Genomic DNA, 12,992 nt, shown 5'->3' with positions numbered 1-12,992 from the left:
AATTCCTATTCTTATCAGATATAATATGTATTACTTCATTATTTATCAACATTTGTCTCGCTATGAATGTCCCGCACCGGGAAACTATATTGTTTAAAGTTAATTTTTAAAACAAAATATGATTTTTAAAATATTATTCTATGGCTCCAACCATTTATTTTTTATAGAAAATGAAACAAAATAATGTTTAAATTTATTTTTTATGCTGCTAACCTTTTTCTATTATGTAAATGGGACCGAAAGAGATTAATATTCGCGTTATATTGGATCGCTATTTATGATAATCACGATTGAGATGTATAATTATTTATCATATTTAAATGCACATACCTACACATAATATATTGTATTAAAATTAAAATGACAGTGGTAGCAATCGGCGATTGCCAGCTGTTCTGCTAAGCTTAGCAGCCTGAAATGGTGTCAGACGATATTGAGAAGGCCAGACTCCAGAATAGACTACGCATATGACTCCAAATTTGTATTGGCAGTGACGACATGCAGATCGAAAACTGACAAATCAGATAAATTTTCAATTGTCTGATGTGAATGAAAATCCATCCCGAAGGGAAAACTATGGCGCCGTCTATACACACTTTACAATTATTATATTAGAATCCAACACCAAGTCAATATGATTAAAAGCGGTCTGCAAGACCTAGCGAGACAGACTGGCGAGAGCCAGCTGGCTCAGCTAGTCAAATTTAATATTGTCCATGTTAATAATATTAAAAAAAAATATATTATAAATACAATGGCATATACGTCACTCAATTATAAAATATTTTTGTCACTATCATGTCACTATTTTATTTTTATTAATAGTCTGTGTTGCCATCATTATTTATATTTTGGCGCCATGGTGGATAACATTTTTTAAAACATGGCAATGAACGAGAGTTGTATTGTTGTATTCATAAGTTGTATCATAGCTGTATTGACGGTTGTTTTTGCTTGGTTCATGGCTTCGCTCCGTTTGAATAAGAAAAATGTTAAAATGTCCGTAAATAAATGAATGTTTGTTTATAAGAATTACGACACTACATTTTCGTGATATAAACAATACTAAATTCGGACTTCATACGGGAAATAGTTCGATAAATTACACTGTAAACGACTTGTAGTATATCCTTGAAACGTATTTATTAACCTCTACTGACAATATGGATTCAAAGAAAAAATCAAGGAAGTTTCCTCAATGGGAAATTGCCGAAAAAGTGAGATATTTTTTTATTTAAACTATGAAATTGTATTTGCGATGTATCCAAAGCTCTTAAGCCGCGTTGACACGGTCCAAGTACGATCCAAGTCTACTTGGATAGGAATAATTAGTATGAAGATGTCTCATCCAAGTGACAGCTTCATACTATGTATTCCTATCCAAGTGCACTCGTATGTGACATCTTCATACTAATTATTCCTATCCAATCTACTTGGACCGCGTCCTACTCATCCAAGTTAACTTGGATAGGAATAAATAGTATGAAGCTGTCACTTGGATGAGACATCTTCATACTAATTATTCCTATCCAAGTCTACTTGGATCGTACTTGGACCGTGTCAACGCGGCTTTACTGTTCATACGATTGTCCAATCGTAAACCTTTGAATTCATTGTGATTGTGACAACAGGTGACATCAATAGGTAATAATAATACCCCGTTTACACGTCCATTGGGTCTATTCTATGCTTATCGACCGCTAAAGTGATAAAGTGAAAAATATTATCAAACTTAGGGTAGGTTTGTATCAAAATATTAGCACTTATTGTAACAATTACACGAAGCCGGTTTTTATTGTTGCAATAAGTGCTATATTTTAACAGCACCTATCTTGCTGCTGTTAAAATATCGCACTTATTGCAACAATAAAAACCGGCTTCGTGTAATTGTTACAATAAGTGCTAATATTTTGATACAAACCTACCCTAAGTTTGATACTATTTATGGGTTTACTGCTGATAGTACGTATTATCGCTGTCATAACAAAAAATCCACCTGTGAACATGTATTATCGTGCAAGTTGCAAGGTTGCATGCATGGATCAAAAAAATTCAGAAGCTTCTGAATGTTCATGCAATGATTGGTACTTGCATGGCAGTGCGCATGCGCAGTAGGACTGATAGTGGCGAACCTGCCGGAAGAAATACAAACTACACCGCACAGAATATTTTCATGTTTACTGATTATCTACGAACCTGTACGAATCTGTCAAATAGCATCGTACAATGACAACAACTCGTCTCACTTATGCTTGAAGAATGAGATTGGAGAGACAATCAGTACTTTTACGTGTGAACAGTTATTATCACGATAGTTGAATTTACACAACATTGGTGCCAGTAAATCCATGCACCAATAGTGTGTATTTTAAAATGTAAAAATGGTGAATGTCTCACTAATCTTATTCTTCAAGCGTAAGCAAGACTCGTTGTTGTCATTGTATGATGCTATTTGACAGGTTCAGCAGACAAATCGGACAGGTTCGTAGATACTCGGTAAACGTCAAAATATACTGTGCGTAGTTCGTATTTCTTTAGACAAGTTCGCCAATATCGTCTTACTGCGCATGCGCACTGCCATGTAAGTACCACTCAAAAAAAGCCGAATCATTGCCTCGTGGTATTTTTACCAAAGTACGCAAAGCTGATATATGAGCCTTTGAAAGTTGAAGTGGTGTAAGTCAAAAAAGGGTGATTTCCAGAAATCGGGGTTTTAGTAGAAGCTCTGTAAAGCTTGGTGTAATATAGAAACTTTGATGCCCTTTGCACAATCTACTCATTAAAAGCATCTTTAACCAATAGTCGCTATTTTTACCTGAATTCATTGGAAAATGTATCATTTATTTACTGTCAAAATGTATTACACCATTTCAGCTTTCAACGTTTTATCTCAAATATTTTATTTCAATGACTTACACCATTTTGTATGTGTCTAAACCTACCTTCAAGATTAGCACCTCAGAGAATGAGCATTGAATAAATATGACTAAAATGTTTTCATAAATTTATTAAGAATAAAAAACTGAATAAACATGATTATTAAAGAAATTAAGTATTTACGGTTAAAGCTAATCACTCGTCAACTTTTGCGGCGTATTCAAGGGGACCAATGTCTTCGGATTGTACTTCCTGTGTTCAGGGAGTTAATAAAAGGATGGTGAAATACGACGCATCTGACAGCGATATCACCAACAAGTGACACACACCACTACTCCGTAAAACGCTGTAGCTGTTCGGTTGGCCACTTTTAGACTGTTACTGCGATCTAAGGAGAATAATTGAACTACACTTACAACGCTTTTGTACAAGACAGAATGATGCTCAATCTTTCGATTTATGGTGTAAACTCAAAATGTGCAAAAAGTGACTTTACACCACTTTAGTTTTCAACGGCTCATATCGAATCTGTGGTATTCTAAGGGTTTAATATAAGATTATATATTCAGGATGTAAATCAACAAAATATTTCTCATTTATTTGCTTCAAGATTAACAACATAAAGCCTGTGTTTCTGTTGTATGTTTCAGAAACTGCTGCTTGAATCCATGAAGGAGCAATTAAGGATTATAGAAAATTTGTCAAGCGGACATGTTCTGAAAGAACGTGCGTGGACAATTACCCATGCAAGGTAATGCTGTTTTGCATTATAATATATTATAGTATGTTTCCGCAGCTACATGTGGGATGTCTGAAATGCCAAATTGAAGTCGAATTTAATTACACACCATCCAATATTATGAATTTACATGTTCAAGACTTGTTTAAGCAATATCTGCACATATAATCGTTTGTGTAATTAATTAATTGCGTGAATCTGAAAATATAGTAGATTGCATTAGCAAAGGGCGGAGGTAGGCTGTTAAGATCCGATATAAATAGTGCACACTAAACTTTGTCAGTCAAACATATTTTTGTTTTCATTGAAATAAGACTACAATGTGTAGATAGTGTTTGTTAATTTTTACAATTCAATTAAACCTTGCCCAATCCAATTACATCCATGTGACAGTGACGTCCCTAGACAAAATTCTACCCCTGGGCGGCGTCAAAATGCCGCTCCATTTATTATACAGTATTTTTTATCATCTGTGTGCGTGTCGTTTCTGGTCACCAAGGACGTCAAAGGGCAACAGAAGTAAACTAGACATCGCAAATCCGACAAAAAATACATTCGAGTAACTGCTGCCCCCAAGCGATGCTCAATCTGCCTACCCCTACGGGACGTCACTGAAGCCATAGTAGTTAATAGTCAAAAAATATTCATTTATCCATAAAATATCTAAAATTAAGCCATTAAATCATGTATAATTTCAAGTACTTTGTAGATAAAAGAATATTTTTAATCTATTATGGTTTGCTTTAGGCAGGGTTTGATTGGATTTTAAAAACCACCTGCAAATTGTATTTTTAGTTCAATGAAAACAAAGAAGTATGACTGGCAATGTTTATTATGCATAATTTATATCAGATCTCAGCAGTTTACCTTTCGCCACTGGTGGAATGTCTTAGTAGAAGTGTGAAGTTACCTTCAAGTAAACCTGCAATGCCGTCACTTGTAGCTAACTTAATCAGTAGACCAGAGGTCCTTTTCTTTGCTTCGATTTCATTAATTTTGGCTACATCTCTATAGAAGAAGACTTATTTCAACATACTCACAAATTCTTTCATCTAGTCTTCTTGATATATTTGTATACGTAGACGACTCGAGGTTCTACTATATTTGAAGTCCGTCAGCACGATTTTATGTCGTTTGGATTGGGTCATAAAATAATAAAAAAGCCCGGCTTCAGAACCTTGGTCCAGGGCAACTGGCCTTCATTTTCTATTATATGAATCAATTCTATGATTGCTACATTATTGTCTCGATTGTCTAACGCTGAACCTTGAATCCATTTCATAGATTCAACACGATCAATTTGACGAAGCGCTCCTTGGGGGATTTGAAAGCCCAATGGTCCCTTTTGAAAAACGGAGCCACAAAGAAATACATAAATTTCAATGGATTCAAACGCCCCAGCGGTGCCCGCAATCCCGATCAGCTGATCCTCAAGGCGGAGCAAGTGGACCTCACGGACGCTGACGATGACGAGATGCCTCCCAATGAAAGTAACACCACCAATGAAACTGTGAGTTAGTTTGGTGACAATCATGATTAGTAACTAATAATGTCATGGTTCCCATGTACAGTCCCGGCAAAAATTCATATGTTGTTTTTCTTTGTATGTTTAGACCCAGAGTATGGACCTAATACGTTCAGCAATTGGCTAACAACCTCTATTCTCTGGCGACCCATTTGATCTTAGATCGAATATGGTAAAAAAAAAAAAATAAGGCTATCAAAGCAGTATCAATATTTTTTCATTCGGTATGATAGTCGTATTTCTCTATATGTCGTTTTTCAATGTGTGTTTGGGCCCAGAGTGTGGACTTTATAGGTTGATCAAGTGGCTAACATCTATATCTTGTAAAAATAAAAATCTGGTAACTTTATCTTCCACTTTGTGAAGGCCCACACGATCCTCTTAGTGTACGTCCTGAGTGGCAGCGTTCGGCGCAGCGTTGAGCGTTTTGCGCAACTCTTAACGTATAACCGTGTGTGAAAATGTTCGTAGACAATGTCTTTTTTTTGTTTATACATTTATACGGTTATACGTTTGAGTTGTGCACAACGCTCAACGCTGCGCCGAACGCTGGCACTGAGGCCTCACACTTAGGATTGATGTATGTATGTATTTTATCTATTCACTATAATGTTTATAGCCTACCTACTTTAAAAAGTTACTCCTCACCTCAGTAATGCATGTAAAGGTAGAAGTCCACAGAAACGCAGGTAGAAGGAGGTTCTCTTGGTAACGCAACCTTCATAGATGCTCCATTGTATGCGTTATTGAATTTTGATTTCTTCATGGCTACCAGAAACATTTTTTTGTAGTACGAAAATATTCCTCTTGTCATTGTCAATATTCTTTGAATGTCTCTCATTATTTTAAGATGGAAATACTCGATCTCGATACAGCACTCAAACTCTCGACTCAACTCGAGGCAGAAGAGCGACTCCAGACACAAGAGGCCCGCCTGGCCCGTGTCCGCAACAATAACACACATAGGATCAACAAGGTTAGTAAAGCGTACACTGCTGCTTCTTAAGTGGATTGGATACCGCATGGGATCTGCGAGAATCTCTTGTCATTCACCGGGGTTCTCACTTTTTGCCGACTCCTCCTGTGGGTCTATTCTATGCTTATCGACCGCTAAAGTGATAAATATTATCAAACTTAGGGTAGGTGTGTATCAAAATATTAGCACTTATTGTAACAATTACACTAAGTTGGTTTTTATTGTTGCAATAAGTGATATATTTTAACAGCACCTATCTTGCTGCTGTTAAAATATCGCACTTATTGCAACAATAAAAACCAGCTTCGTGTAATTGTTACAATAAGTGCTAATATTTTGATACAAACCTACCCTAAGTTTGATACTATTTATCAATTTAGTGTTCGATAAGTATAGAATAGACCCACAGGTCCTGCAAATGGTAGCCACCGGCCTTTTATGCTTAGTACATCTGCCCGTAAATACGTCATAAAGTTGCTTGTAAATTTTGTCTCAACTATACCCAATATGTCAATCGACTCATAGGTTATGAACACATGCCATTGCATGCACGGGATCCAATTATAGAGTATACCTTTGTCTTATTTATTTCATTTTAGTCTTTGATGGGCATTAATTGGCCCAAACAGATTTGGGATTTGTTGCGTGTTTGTGATGATGCTGAACGATGATGAGTGATGAGTGTTGTGAAGAGCGAAGTATGAAGACTGGTTTAATTACGGATTGACACGTACAGTTTACATAGGTACAGTGGTGACAGTTATACACAATATAGTAATACAAGCATGGCCCCCACATCCTGAAGCGGGCCCCCAGGCTAAAATGTTTGGCGGGCCCCCTTACCTTTCGCTAAGGATAAAGGCAGTGTGGCGCGCTGAAGTAGCATTTTGCAAATCGTGTACGTGGTAAAATTATGGTGTATTTTTAGCGATTTTTTGTATTTTTAATATGTACATCCATTAAAATAAAGTTAAAATTGCATTGTACAACCAAATATTTTTAATTATTAAGATCATTGTACCTTTTTATTTTAAATACTTTTTTGAGCAAATTTGTGATCTATGTTTATCTCACTTATCTGGTCGACTCATCACGCCGGGTCCTTCCTGAGCCCGGGCCCCCAGGCAAGAGCCCTGTCAGCCCCCCCCTTGTGAGGGCCATGAATAAAAGATAAAAATGAGAGAGATATTTAGCCCGAGGCACAGTGATACAGTGACATTTCCATTTAATTGTTATTAATGTTTAATGGCTATTTATTGAAGCCATCACAATTGAATAATGCTGACACTGAATATCTCATGAATTTCGGTCAACTTACTTTATTGAGTATTGAAGAAATGCATGTTAACCCTTTGCGGCCCAAGACCTTAAATTAATGAAGTAAACGTTAAAAACAGTTTCATAATAACATGTATTTATTATAAATAAAAAAATATTTACATATACAGTCGATCTTGGTTATTACGAGGAAGATGGGACCGACTGAATTTGCTCGTTATAAGCGTTATTCGTTATATTAGAGAATAGGTCACATAACACAAAAAATCGCAATTCAAACAAAAATACACAATTAGAATTTTTCCCCGAAATAAGCATAGGATCCATAAACTACAAAATAAGTTGTATATTGTAATGAACGCTGGTTGGTACCTACCGACTTCACAAACCTTGGATTTTTAACATGGAATTTCAACCATATGCGTGGATACTTTTTCAATATTGTCGGCGAAGCAACCAATTACGTACGTACTTAGACACTTAACTAGTGTCATAAACGCAATCCGACCCCGGCGGCATCCTGTCCAGTCGGATTTTTTTGCTTAGGGTTGAAATATTTTTAAACAATTGACACATTAACAGTTTTAAGAAAATTTTTGACGATATTTTAGCTCGGTATATCCGATAAGGAGCTCGACATAAAAGTGAATAAATGTATGGAGAAAATCAGAAACTAAAATGTGCACGAATGTTTCCTCGTTACATCCGAGATCTCGCTATGTCCGTGATCGTAAGAACCGAGCTCGACTGTAGTTCAGTTATTAAGGTGGTTATACGTATTAACGACTGGGCAACTAGAACAAAAAAACATATATTTAACGCATAGAAAGTAGCAACTAAATGTATGTAATTTAACATGTTGAATTGAATGGACTTTTAATGAATTATGTTTACAACTACATAATATAAACAATACTTAGAAAGACTTACCAGACATATTATGATGTTTTAAATATAGTATAATCTTTGCTTGAAATCTCTTCATGTGACAGCACTCAAAATATCTAACATTGGTATAATGATTTGGGTAGAAATCTGTTGCAGCACAAAAATAATAGTGGGTAGTTTCTCAGTGAAATCACTAAGTAACAGAGGGTTAAGGTGATACATCAGTGAAACGGCAAATAATTTTCAACTATAGGCGCGACGAAATTTTGGACTCGCTCGCATTCTGAGAGAAAACGTCGAGCTGGAAACACGTCACTTTGTTTCGTGATGGCGACGGGCGTAATAATTCTTAAATCGTGTAAAGATGACTAAAAACGTTACCCATTTGCTTTAAAAAGAAAACATGTCAATGAATATATTATTATTGTTACTAATAGAACAATAAACAGAACATAAAATGGACGTATGTTGGATTTATATGACAAATTATATTTCGTTTGGCATGCGTCATTTGCATCCGCGACCCGCAATTCGCGCATCGCCTAGCCACGATCTTTTTAGACCGTGCCTCAACTGATGTACAACCTTAAGGAAATGTATGTAATAAACAATATTATTTTTGCCATTAGTGTTTCTCATTGAGTAAGCGATAATTGATACCGCTGACAGTCGGTGAAAATGTACATAAGAATAATTGAATAATATTTTGAGATCGATACTTCTATCTCGCGGATCTATACTGACAATCAATGATTGGTTCCCGCAGGACTCATCGGTTGCCACACAGATAATAGATGTATGTTTTTTGTCTTGAATTTCAGAGTGCTGCAAACAATAAGATGGATAAGAAATTGTTCGAGTTGGAATTGCACAGGAAAAAGTTAAAAATGAACTATGATATTCACATGGAGACTTTGAAGAGTGTCATCCTCGAACGTCAGTTGAAATTAAAATATATCGCCGAGTACAGACAGAGGCAGCTGGAGGAAATGAAGGAGGAGAGGATTGTGAAGTTGTCTATGATGAAGGAAGAGTGGCAGTGGAAGAAGGAATTGTACAAATTGCAGAGGGAAAATATGTGAGTATATTAGATAGTGTTATGTGTGATAATAATATGATAGATCAGGGGTTCACAAAGTGGGTCCCGCGTGACTCTTTGATGTGTCCTGCCAGATTTAATTTAAATCTGTATTATTTTTTATTCTTCATATCGAATATTAAAAATTACATTTCAAATTAAATATCCTCTGGCAAGAATGAATGGTCAGACACTTGTTTTAAATTTGTGAAAAAACATTTTCTAAATTGAGCATTAATAAATCAAAATTGACAGATAACTATATCGCATCTATCTTGCGTATTAACACAAACACAATTTGAGCCTAGATTGTAGGATTTAGTTTCAAACAAATAATTGCATAAATCACATGGTGAAAAAATTGAAATAAGTATAAGTTTACACAATGAAATATTTTTGTATTTATGTTTTTTACAAAATATTTACAAAAGAAAGAGCGGCCCGCCAAATATTTTTGATTTCAAAATTGTCCCTTTGACGAAAAAGTTTGTGAACCCCTGTGATAGATTATTGAGTCGCATATTTGAATACGGCATTTAGAAAATTAACATATTTATTCCGATGCCTGCTTATATTGGAAACCCAGCAGGTCTATTTCAACTATATAACACCATTTCCGTTATCCGAAATAATTCCAATATGTTACGGACATATTCTGTGTGCTAAACAGTTACCTATCTAAATGATGAATCTTTGAGTTGTTGCCCGTGTTTCACCTGAAGTTTGAACTTGTGGTGCTTCAGGCGATATCGTGTGCTATTGCTGATATCACTATAAGACAGCTCAATCGGTTGTCTAATTAACATGCCTGGCATTAAAAGTGTTAATCCAGACTAAATGCATCATAACATTTTTACCCTCAAATTGATAATTTCCAATTCGGTTTAAACTTTTCTGGCTTCGTCGGCTTTGATACTTACTGTACATATTTTGAATTAATTATCTTTTTCCGGGATTTCCAGAGTAAATACTCAGCATTCTCAAGAGGATGACGCTGCCGTAAATGTATCTGATGCTGCAGAGGTAAAAATAATTAATCTATTTCTTTATGTTAAAATAAGAGATTTAAATATTGAAAGATTGACAATTGAGTAACAATTATCAGTATATAATATTATAAGTATTCTTTTTAACCGGATGGTTGCCAATGGCGTCTTAAGACGCGAACTTTTCCGTGAACGGAACGCCGCTCATACATAAATGACGTCTTTGGACGTCCTGCTTAACCTTAAACAGGAAACGGGGGGTAAATCAATTATTTTAAAGATACAAATATGTTGAACACACAACGACATATCGCACCGTGAGTGTGTAAAACCAAGGCATCTGCAAATTTTTCAATTTCGAGATTAAATGCAAAACAACTGCATAAGTCGTGAATTTGATAATGTAAAAGTGAAGTAACTGTAGATATAAACCAAATATTATGGTTTTTTTTAGAAACTCTATTTCTCCTAACAAAACGAAGACTTCAAACCCTAATACATATATCCAAAATATGTCTTTTGCAGATGCCTTGGTTTTACACTCAAGGTGCAATATATTGGGAATGTCGTCACATACTCGGAATTGAAACAGAATTCGTTTTTACCACTTGAAACATGAATTGATTTTATTTTGTTATGGCCCAATGACAGCATTGTAGTGAAACATTAGTGTATTTAGTTATAGAAGACTAAAATGCCAAAACACCCGGGCTTTGAGAAAATCGTATAAAAGCATTGTAACTTCACCGAGACTCGAAATTGAGGCCACCGGTTGAAAGGTCATTGTGTTACGCACTGGACTTATGCCGAATTTGCTATCGATTGCAGAGGTGTCCAAGAGATAGAAACCCCATGTTATGTAAATGAAATGAAAAATCTAATGTAGTGATTGGCCGATGTACCATAATTCGAGAATGATTTGAGTTACCCCATCTCCACCCGCCATGTATATGCAGCCATTTTAGTGCCACACTTCCTTGTCAATCTTGAACTGAATCTTGACTTGCTCTGCCGTCATTTATCTTTGATGACGTGTCCTCTGTACCCGTGTACTGAAACTCTGCCGGAACAGAGGATTTAGGAGTTGAAAGTGATGAATCTAAAGAGGGATCGGAATTATTCCGTCCTCCATATGACTCGGCAAATTTTTCAACTGCCTCAAAGTTGGCATACCTTTTGATCAGCATCTTGGCCACACAGTATTAGTTTAAAATGAATTTTAGAAAATAATTTGATTTACGGTGAATTTCGAATTAACCATGTTCATATTAACCACTTCCCAGTTAGATTTTGGTGAGAAAGAGTGTCTAAAAATTGTCAGATATTTTTTTAAACATTTTTTAAACAATTTATTAATAATTTTATTTTTACGTTTGTTTTACTTTTTTTCACATTAAATTAACACTTTTTTACAATATTTAAAATTTTATGAAAAATGTCAAATTTTCTTTTAACGTTTTATTTTAAATTGTTTACATGTTTTTTTACATTTTATCACAACAGATATGTAGGTTTATGGTTTATGTTTTTTTGGTATGGTAAATTTTGAAAAATTCAATACACAACCCTACATCACAATCTCGTCTCCTTCCGTATTCGTTTGTCGTTTTCATTCATATGTGAGCAGCATACTTTGCACGTCTAGTAGGCCTTTCTTTATTCGCCGTAGATGGTATTGGTTGGTAACTAAAATGAAGCTAATAAGTATGAATAATATATACTTATTTTTTACGAACTTACTTCTAAAATGTGCTCAAAAGTAACTAAATTCAAATTACAATAACATGCGACATACCTAACGCAAAAATAACTATCAATGAACAATGAAGTCATTGACTAATCGTAATATACTAATATACACAGGCCTGCTCTGCCCGGCAGTAAATAAAGCTTTTATTATGTCATATGGCTCATATATCACTCAAATACCAGTCAAAACAAATAATATACTGTGACAAGTTGAAATACGATCTTCCCGAATGTAGCTTGTGATAAACATTCCTGTCAAGTTAAGAAAAAAAACGATCGAGTGAGACTCGGGCTAGTCAGTGTGCAAAGCAAATCCGCGCCTGAGTCACACTCGGGATAAACAGTCAAGTGGTTAAGGGTTTTTTTTACTGTATACTAATTTAAAATTGTTTTTTTCCTAGCCCTCTTCTGGTAAGCCTGACGACTTACCACGTGGAAATAATGCAAAGAGAATCAAATTGGGATCAATACATATAGATTGGCTCAATTGTGGTTTATCAGGATTCAAAGACATATTGGCTGGGGAGGAGAGGAAACCATATGTGCAGCAGTTTGAAGACAAGTTGAAACTTATCAAAGACAACCACTCACTTCAAACAGCGAAGGATAAAATTGATGTCATTATGCAAGAGGCTATATCTGGCGTTTACGAATTAAAAGAAGAATTGCAATCTTGAATATAAAGTCATCTTATTTTTATGTTTAAATGTTCCTTTTCACAATTCTTCATATTTTTTTGTTATATTAAAAATTTAATACAGATACATTTCACATTTTTACTACGTTATGATTTTAATGTTAATGTGTGTAAAGAATTGTACCCTTTTTGTGTCACATGTAAGCGAAATAAATAGATATTTTAATTTGTAGAAATAGCTTAGATTGAGAAAACCATT

At 35.2% G+C, this 12,992-nt stretch overlaps 1 protein-coding gene across 1 annotated transcript; it reads left to right on the top strand.

Moving 5' to 3' along the window:
* Positions 1–910: 910 nt before the first annotated feature.
* LOC147069010 (uncharacterized) lies at positions 911–12,875 on the top strand. Its single transcript, XM_085951649.1, has 7 exons — positions 911–1,217; positions 3,528–3,628; positions 4,901–5,126; positions 5,992–6,117; positions 9,105–9,361; positions 10,324–10,384; positions 12,498–12,875. The coding sequence occupies exons 1-7, from the start codon at positions 1,164–1,166 to the stop codon at positions 12,771–12,773; spliced, it is 1,101 nt and encodes a 366-aa protein (XP_085807775.1). The 5' UTR covers positions 911–1,163; the 3' UTR covers positions 12,774–12,875.
* Positions 12,876–12,992: the final 117 nt, after the last annotated feature.

This window comes from Rhyacophila brunnea, unplaced genomic scaffold (genome assembly GCF_057557595.1).
Source record: "Rhyacophila brunnea isolate RB1 unplaced genomic scaffold, BYU_Rbru_1.0 scaffold_24, whole genome shotgun sequence".
Taxonomy (NCBI): domain Eukaryota; kingdom Metazoa; phylum Arthropoda; class Insecta; order Trichoptera; family Rhyacophilidae; genus Rhyacophila; species Rhyacophila brunnea.
The sequence above is the reverse complement of the archived record's forward strand: the minus strand, read 5'-3'. Positions and strand labels throughout refer to the sequence as shown.

What these genes read in the sequence shown, in the direction of transcription:
- LOC147069010 (XM_085951649.1), top strand. Translation starts at nt 1,164, where the DNA reads ATGGATTCAAAGAAAAAATCAAGGAAGTTTCCTCAATGGGAAATTGCC. An exon ending in TGGACAATTACCCATGCAAG is followed by an intron (nt 3,629 to 4,900) that starts GTAATGCTGTTT and finishes TCCATTTCATAG; the next exon opens with ATTCAACACGATCAATTTGA. An exon ending in ACACACATAGGATCAACAAG is followed by an intron (nt 6,118 to 9,104) that starts GTTAGTAAAGCG and finishes CTTGAATTTCAG; the next exon opens with AGTGCTGCAAACAATAAGAT.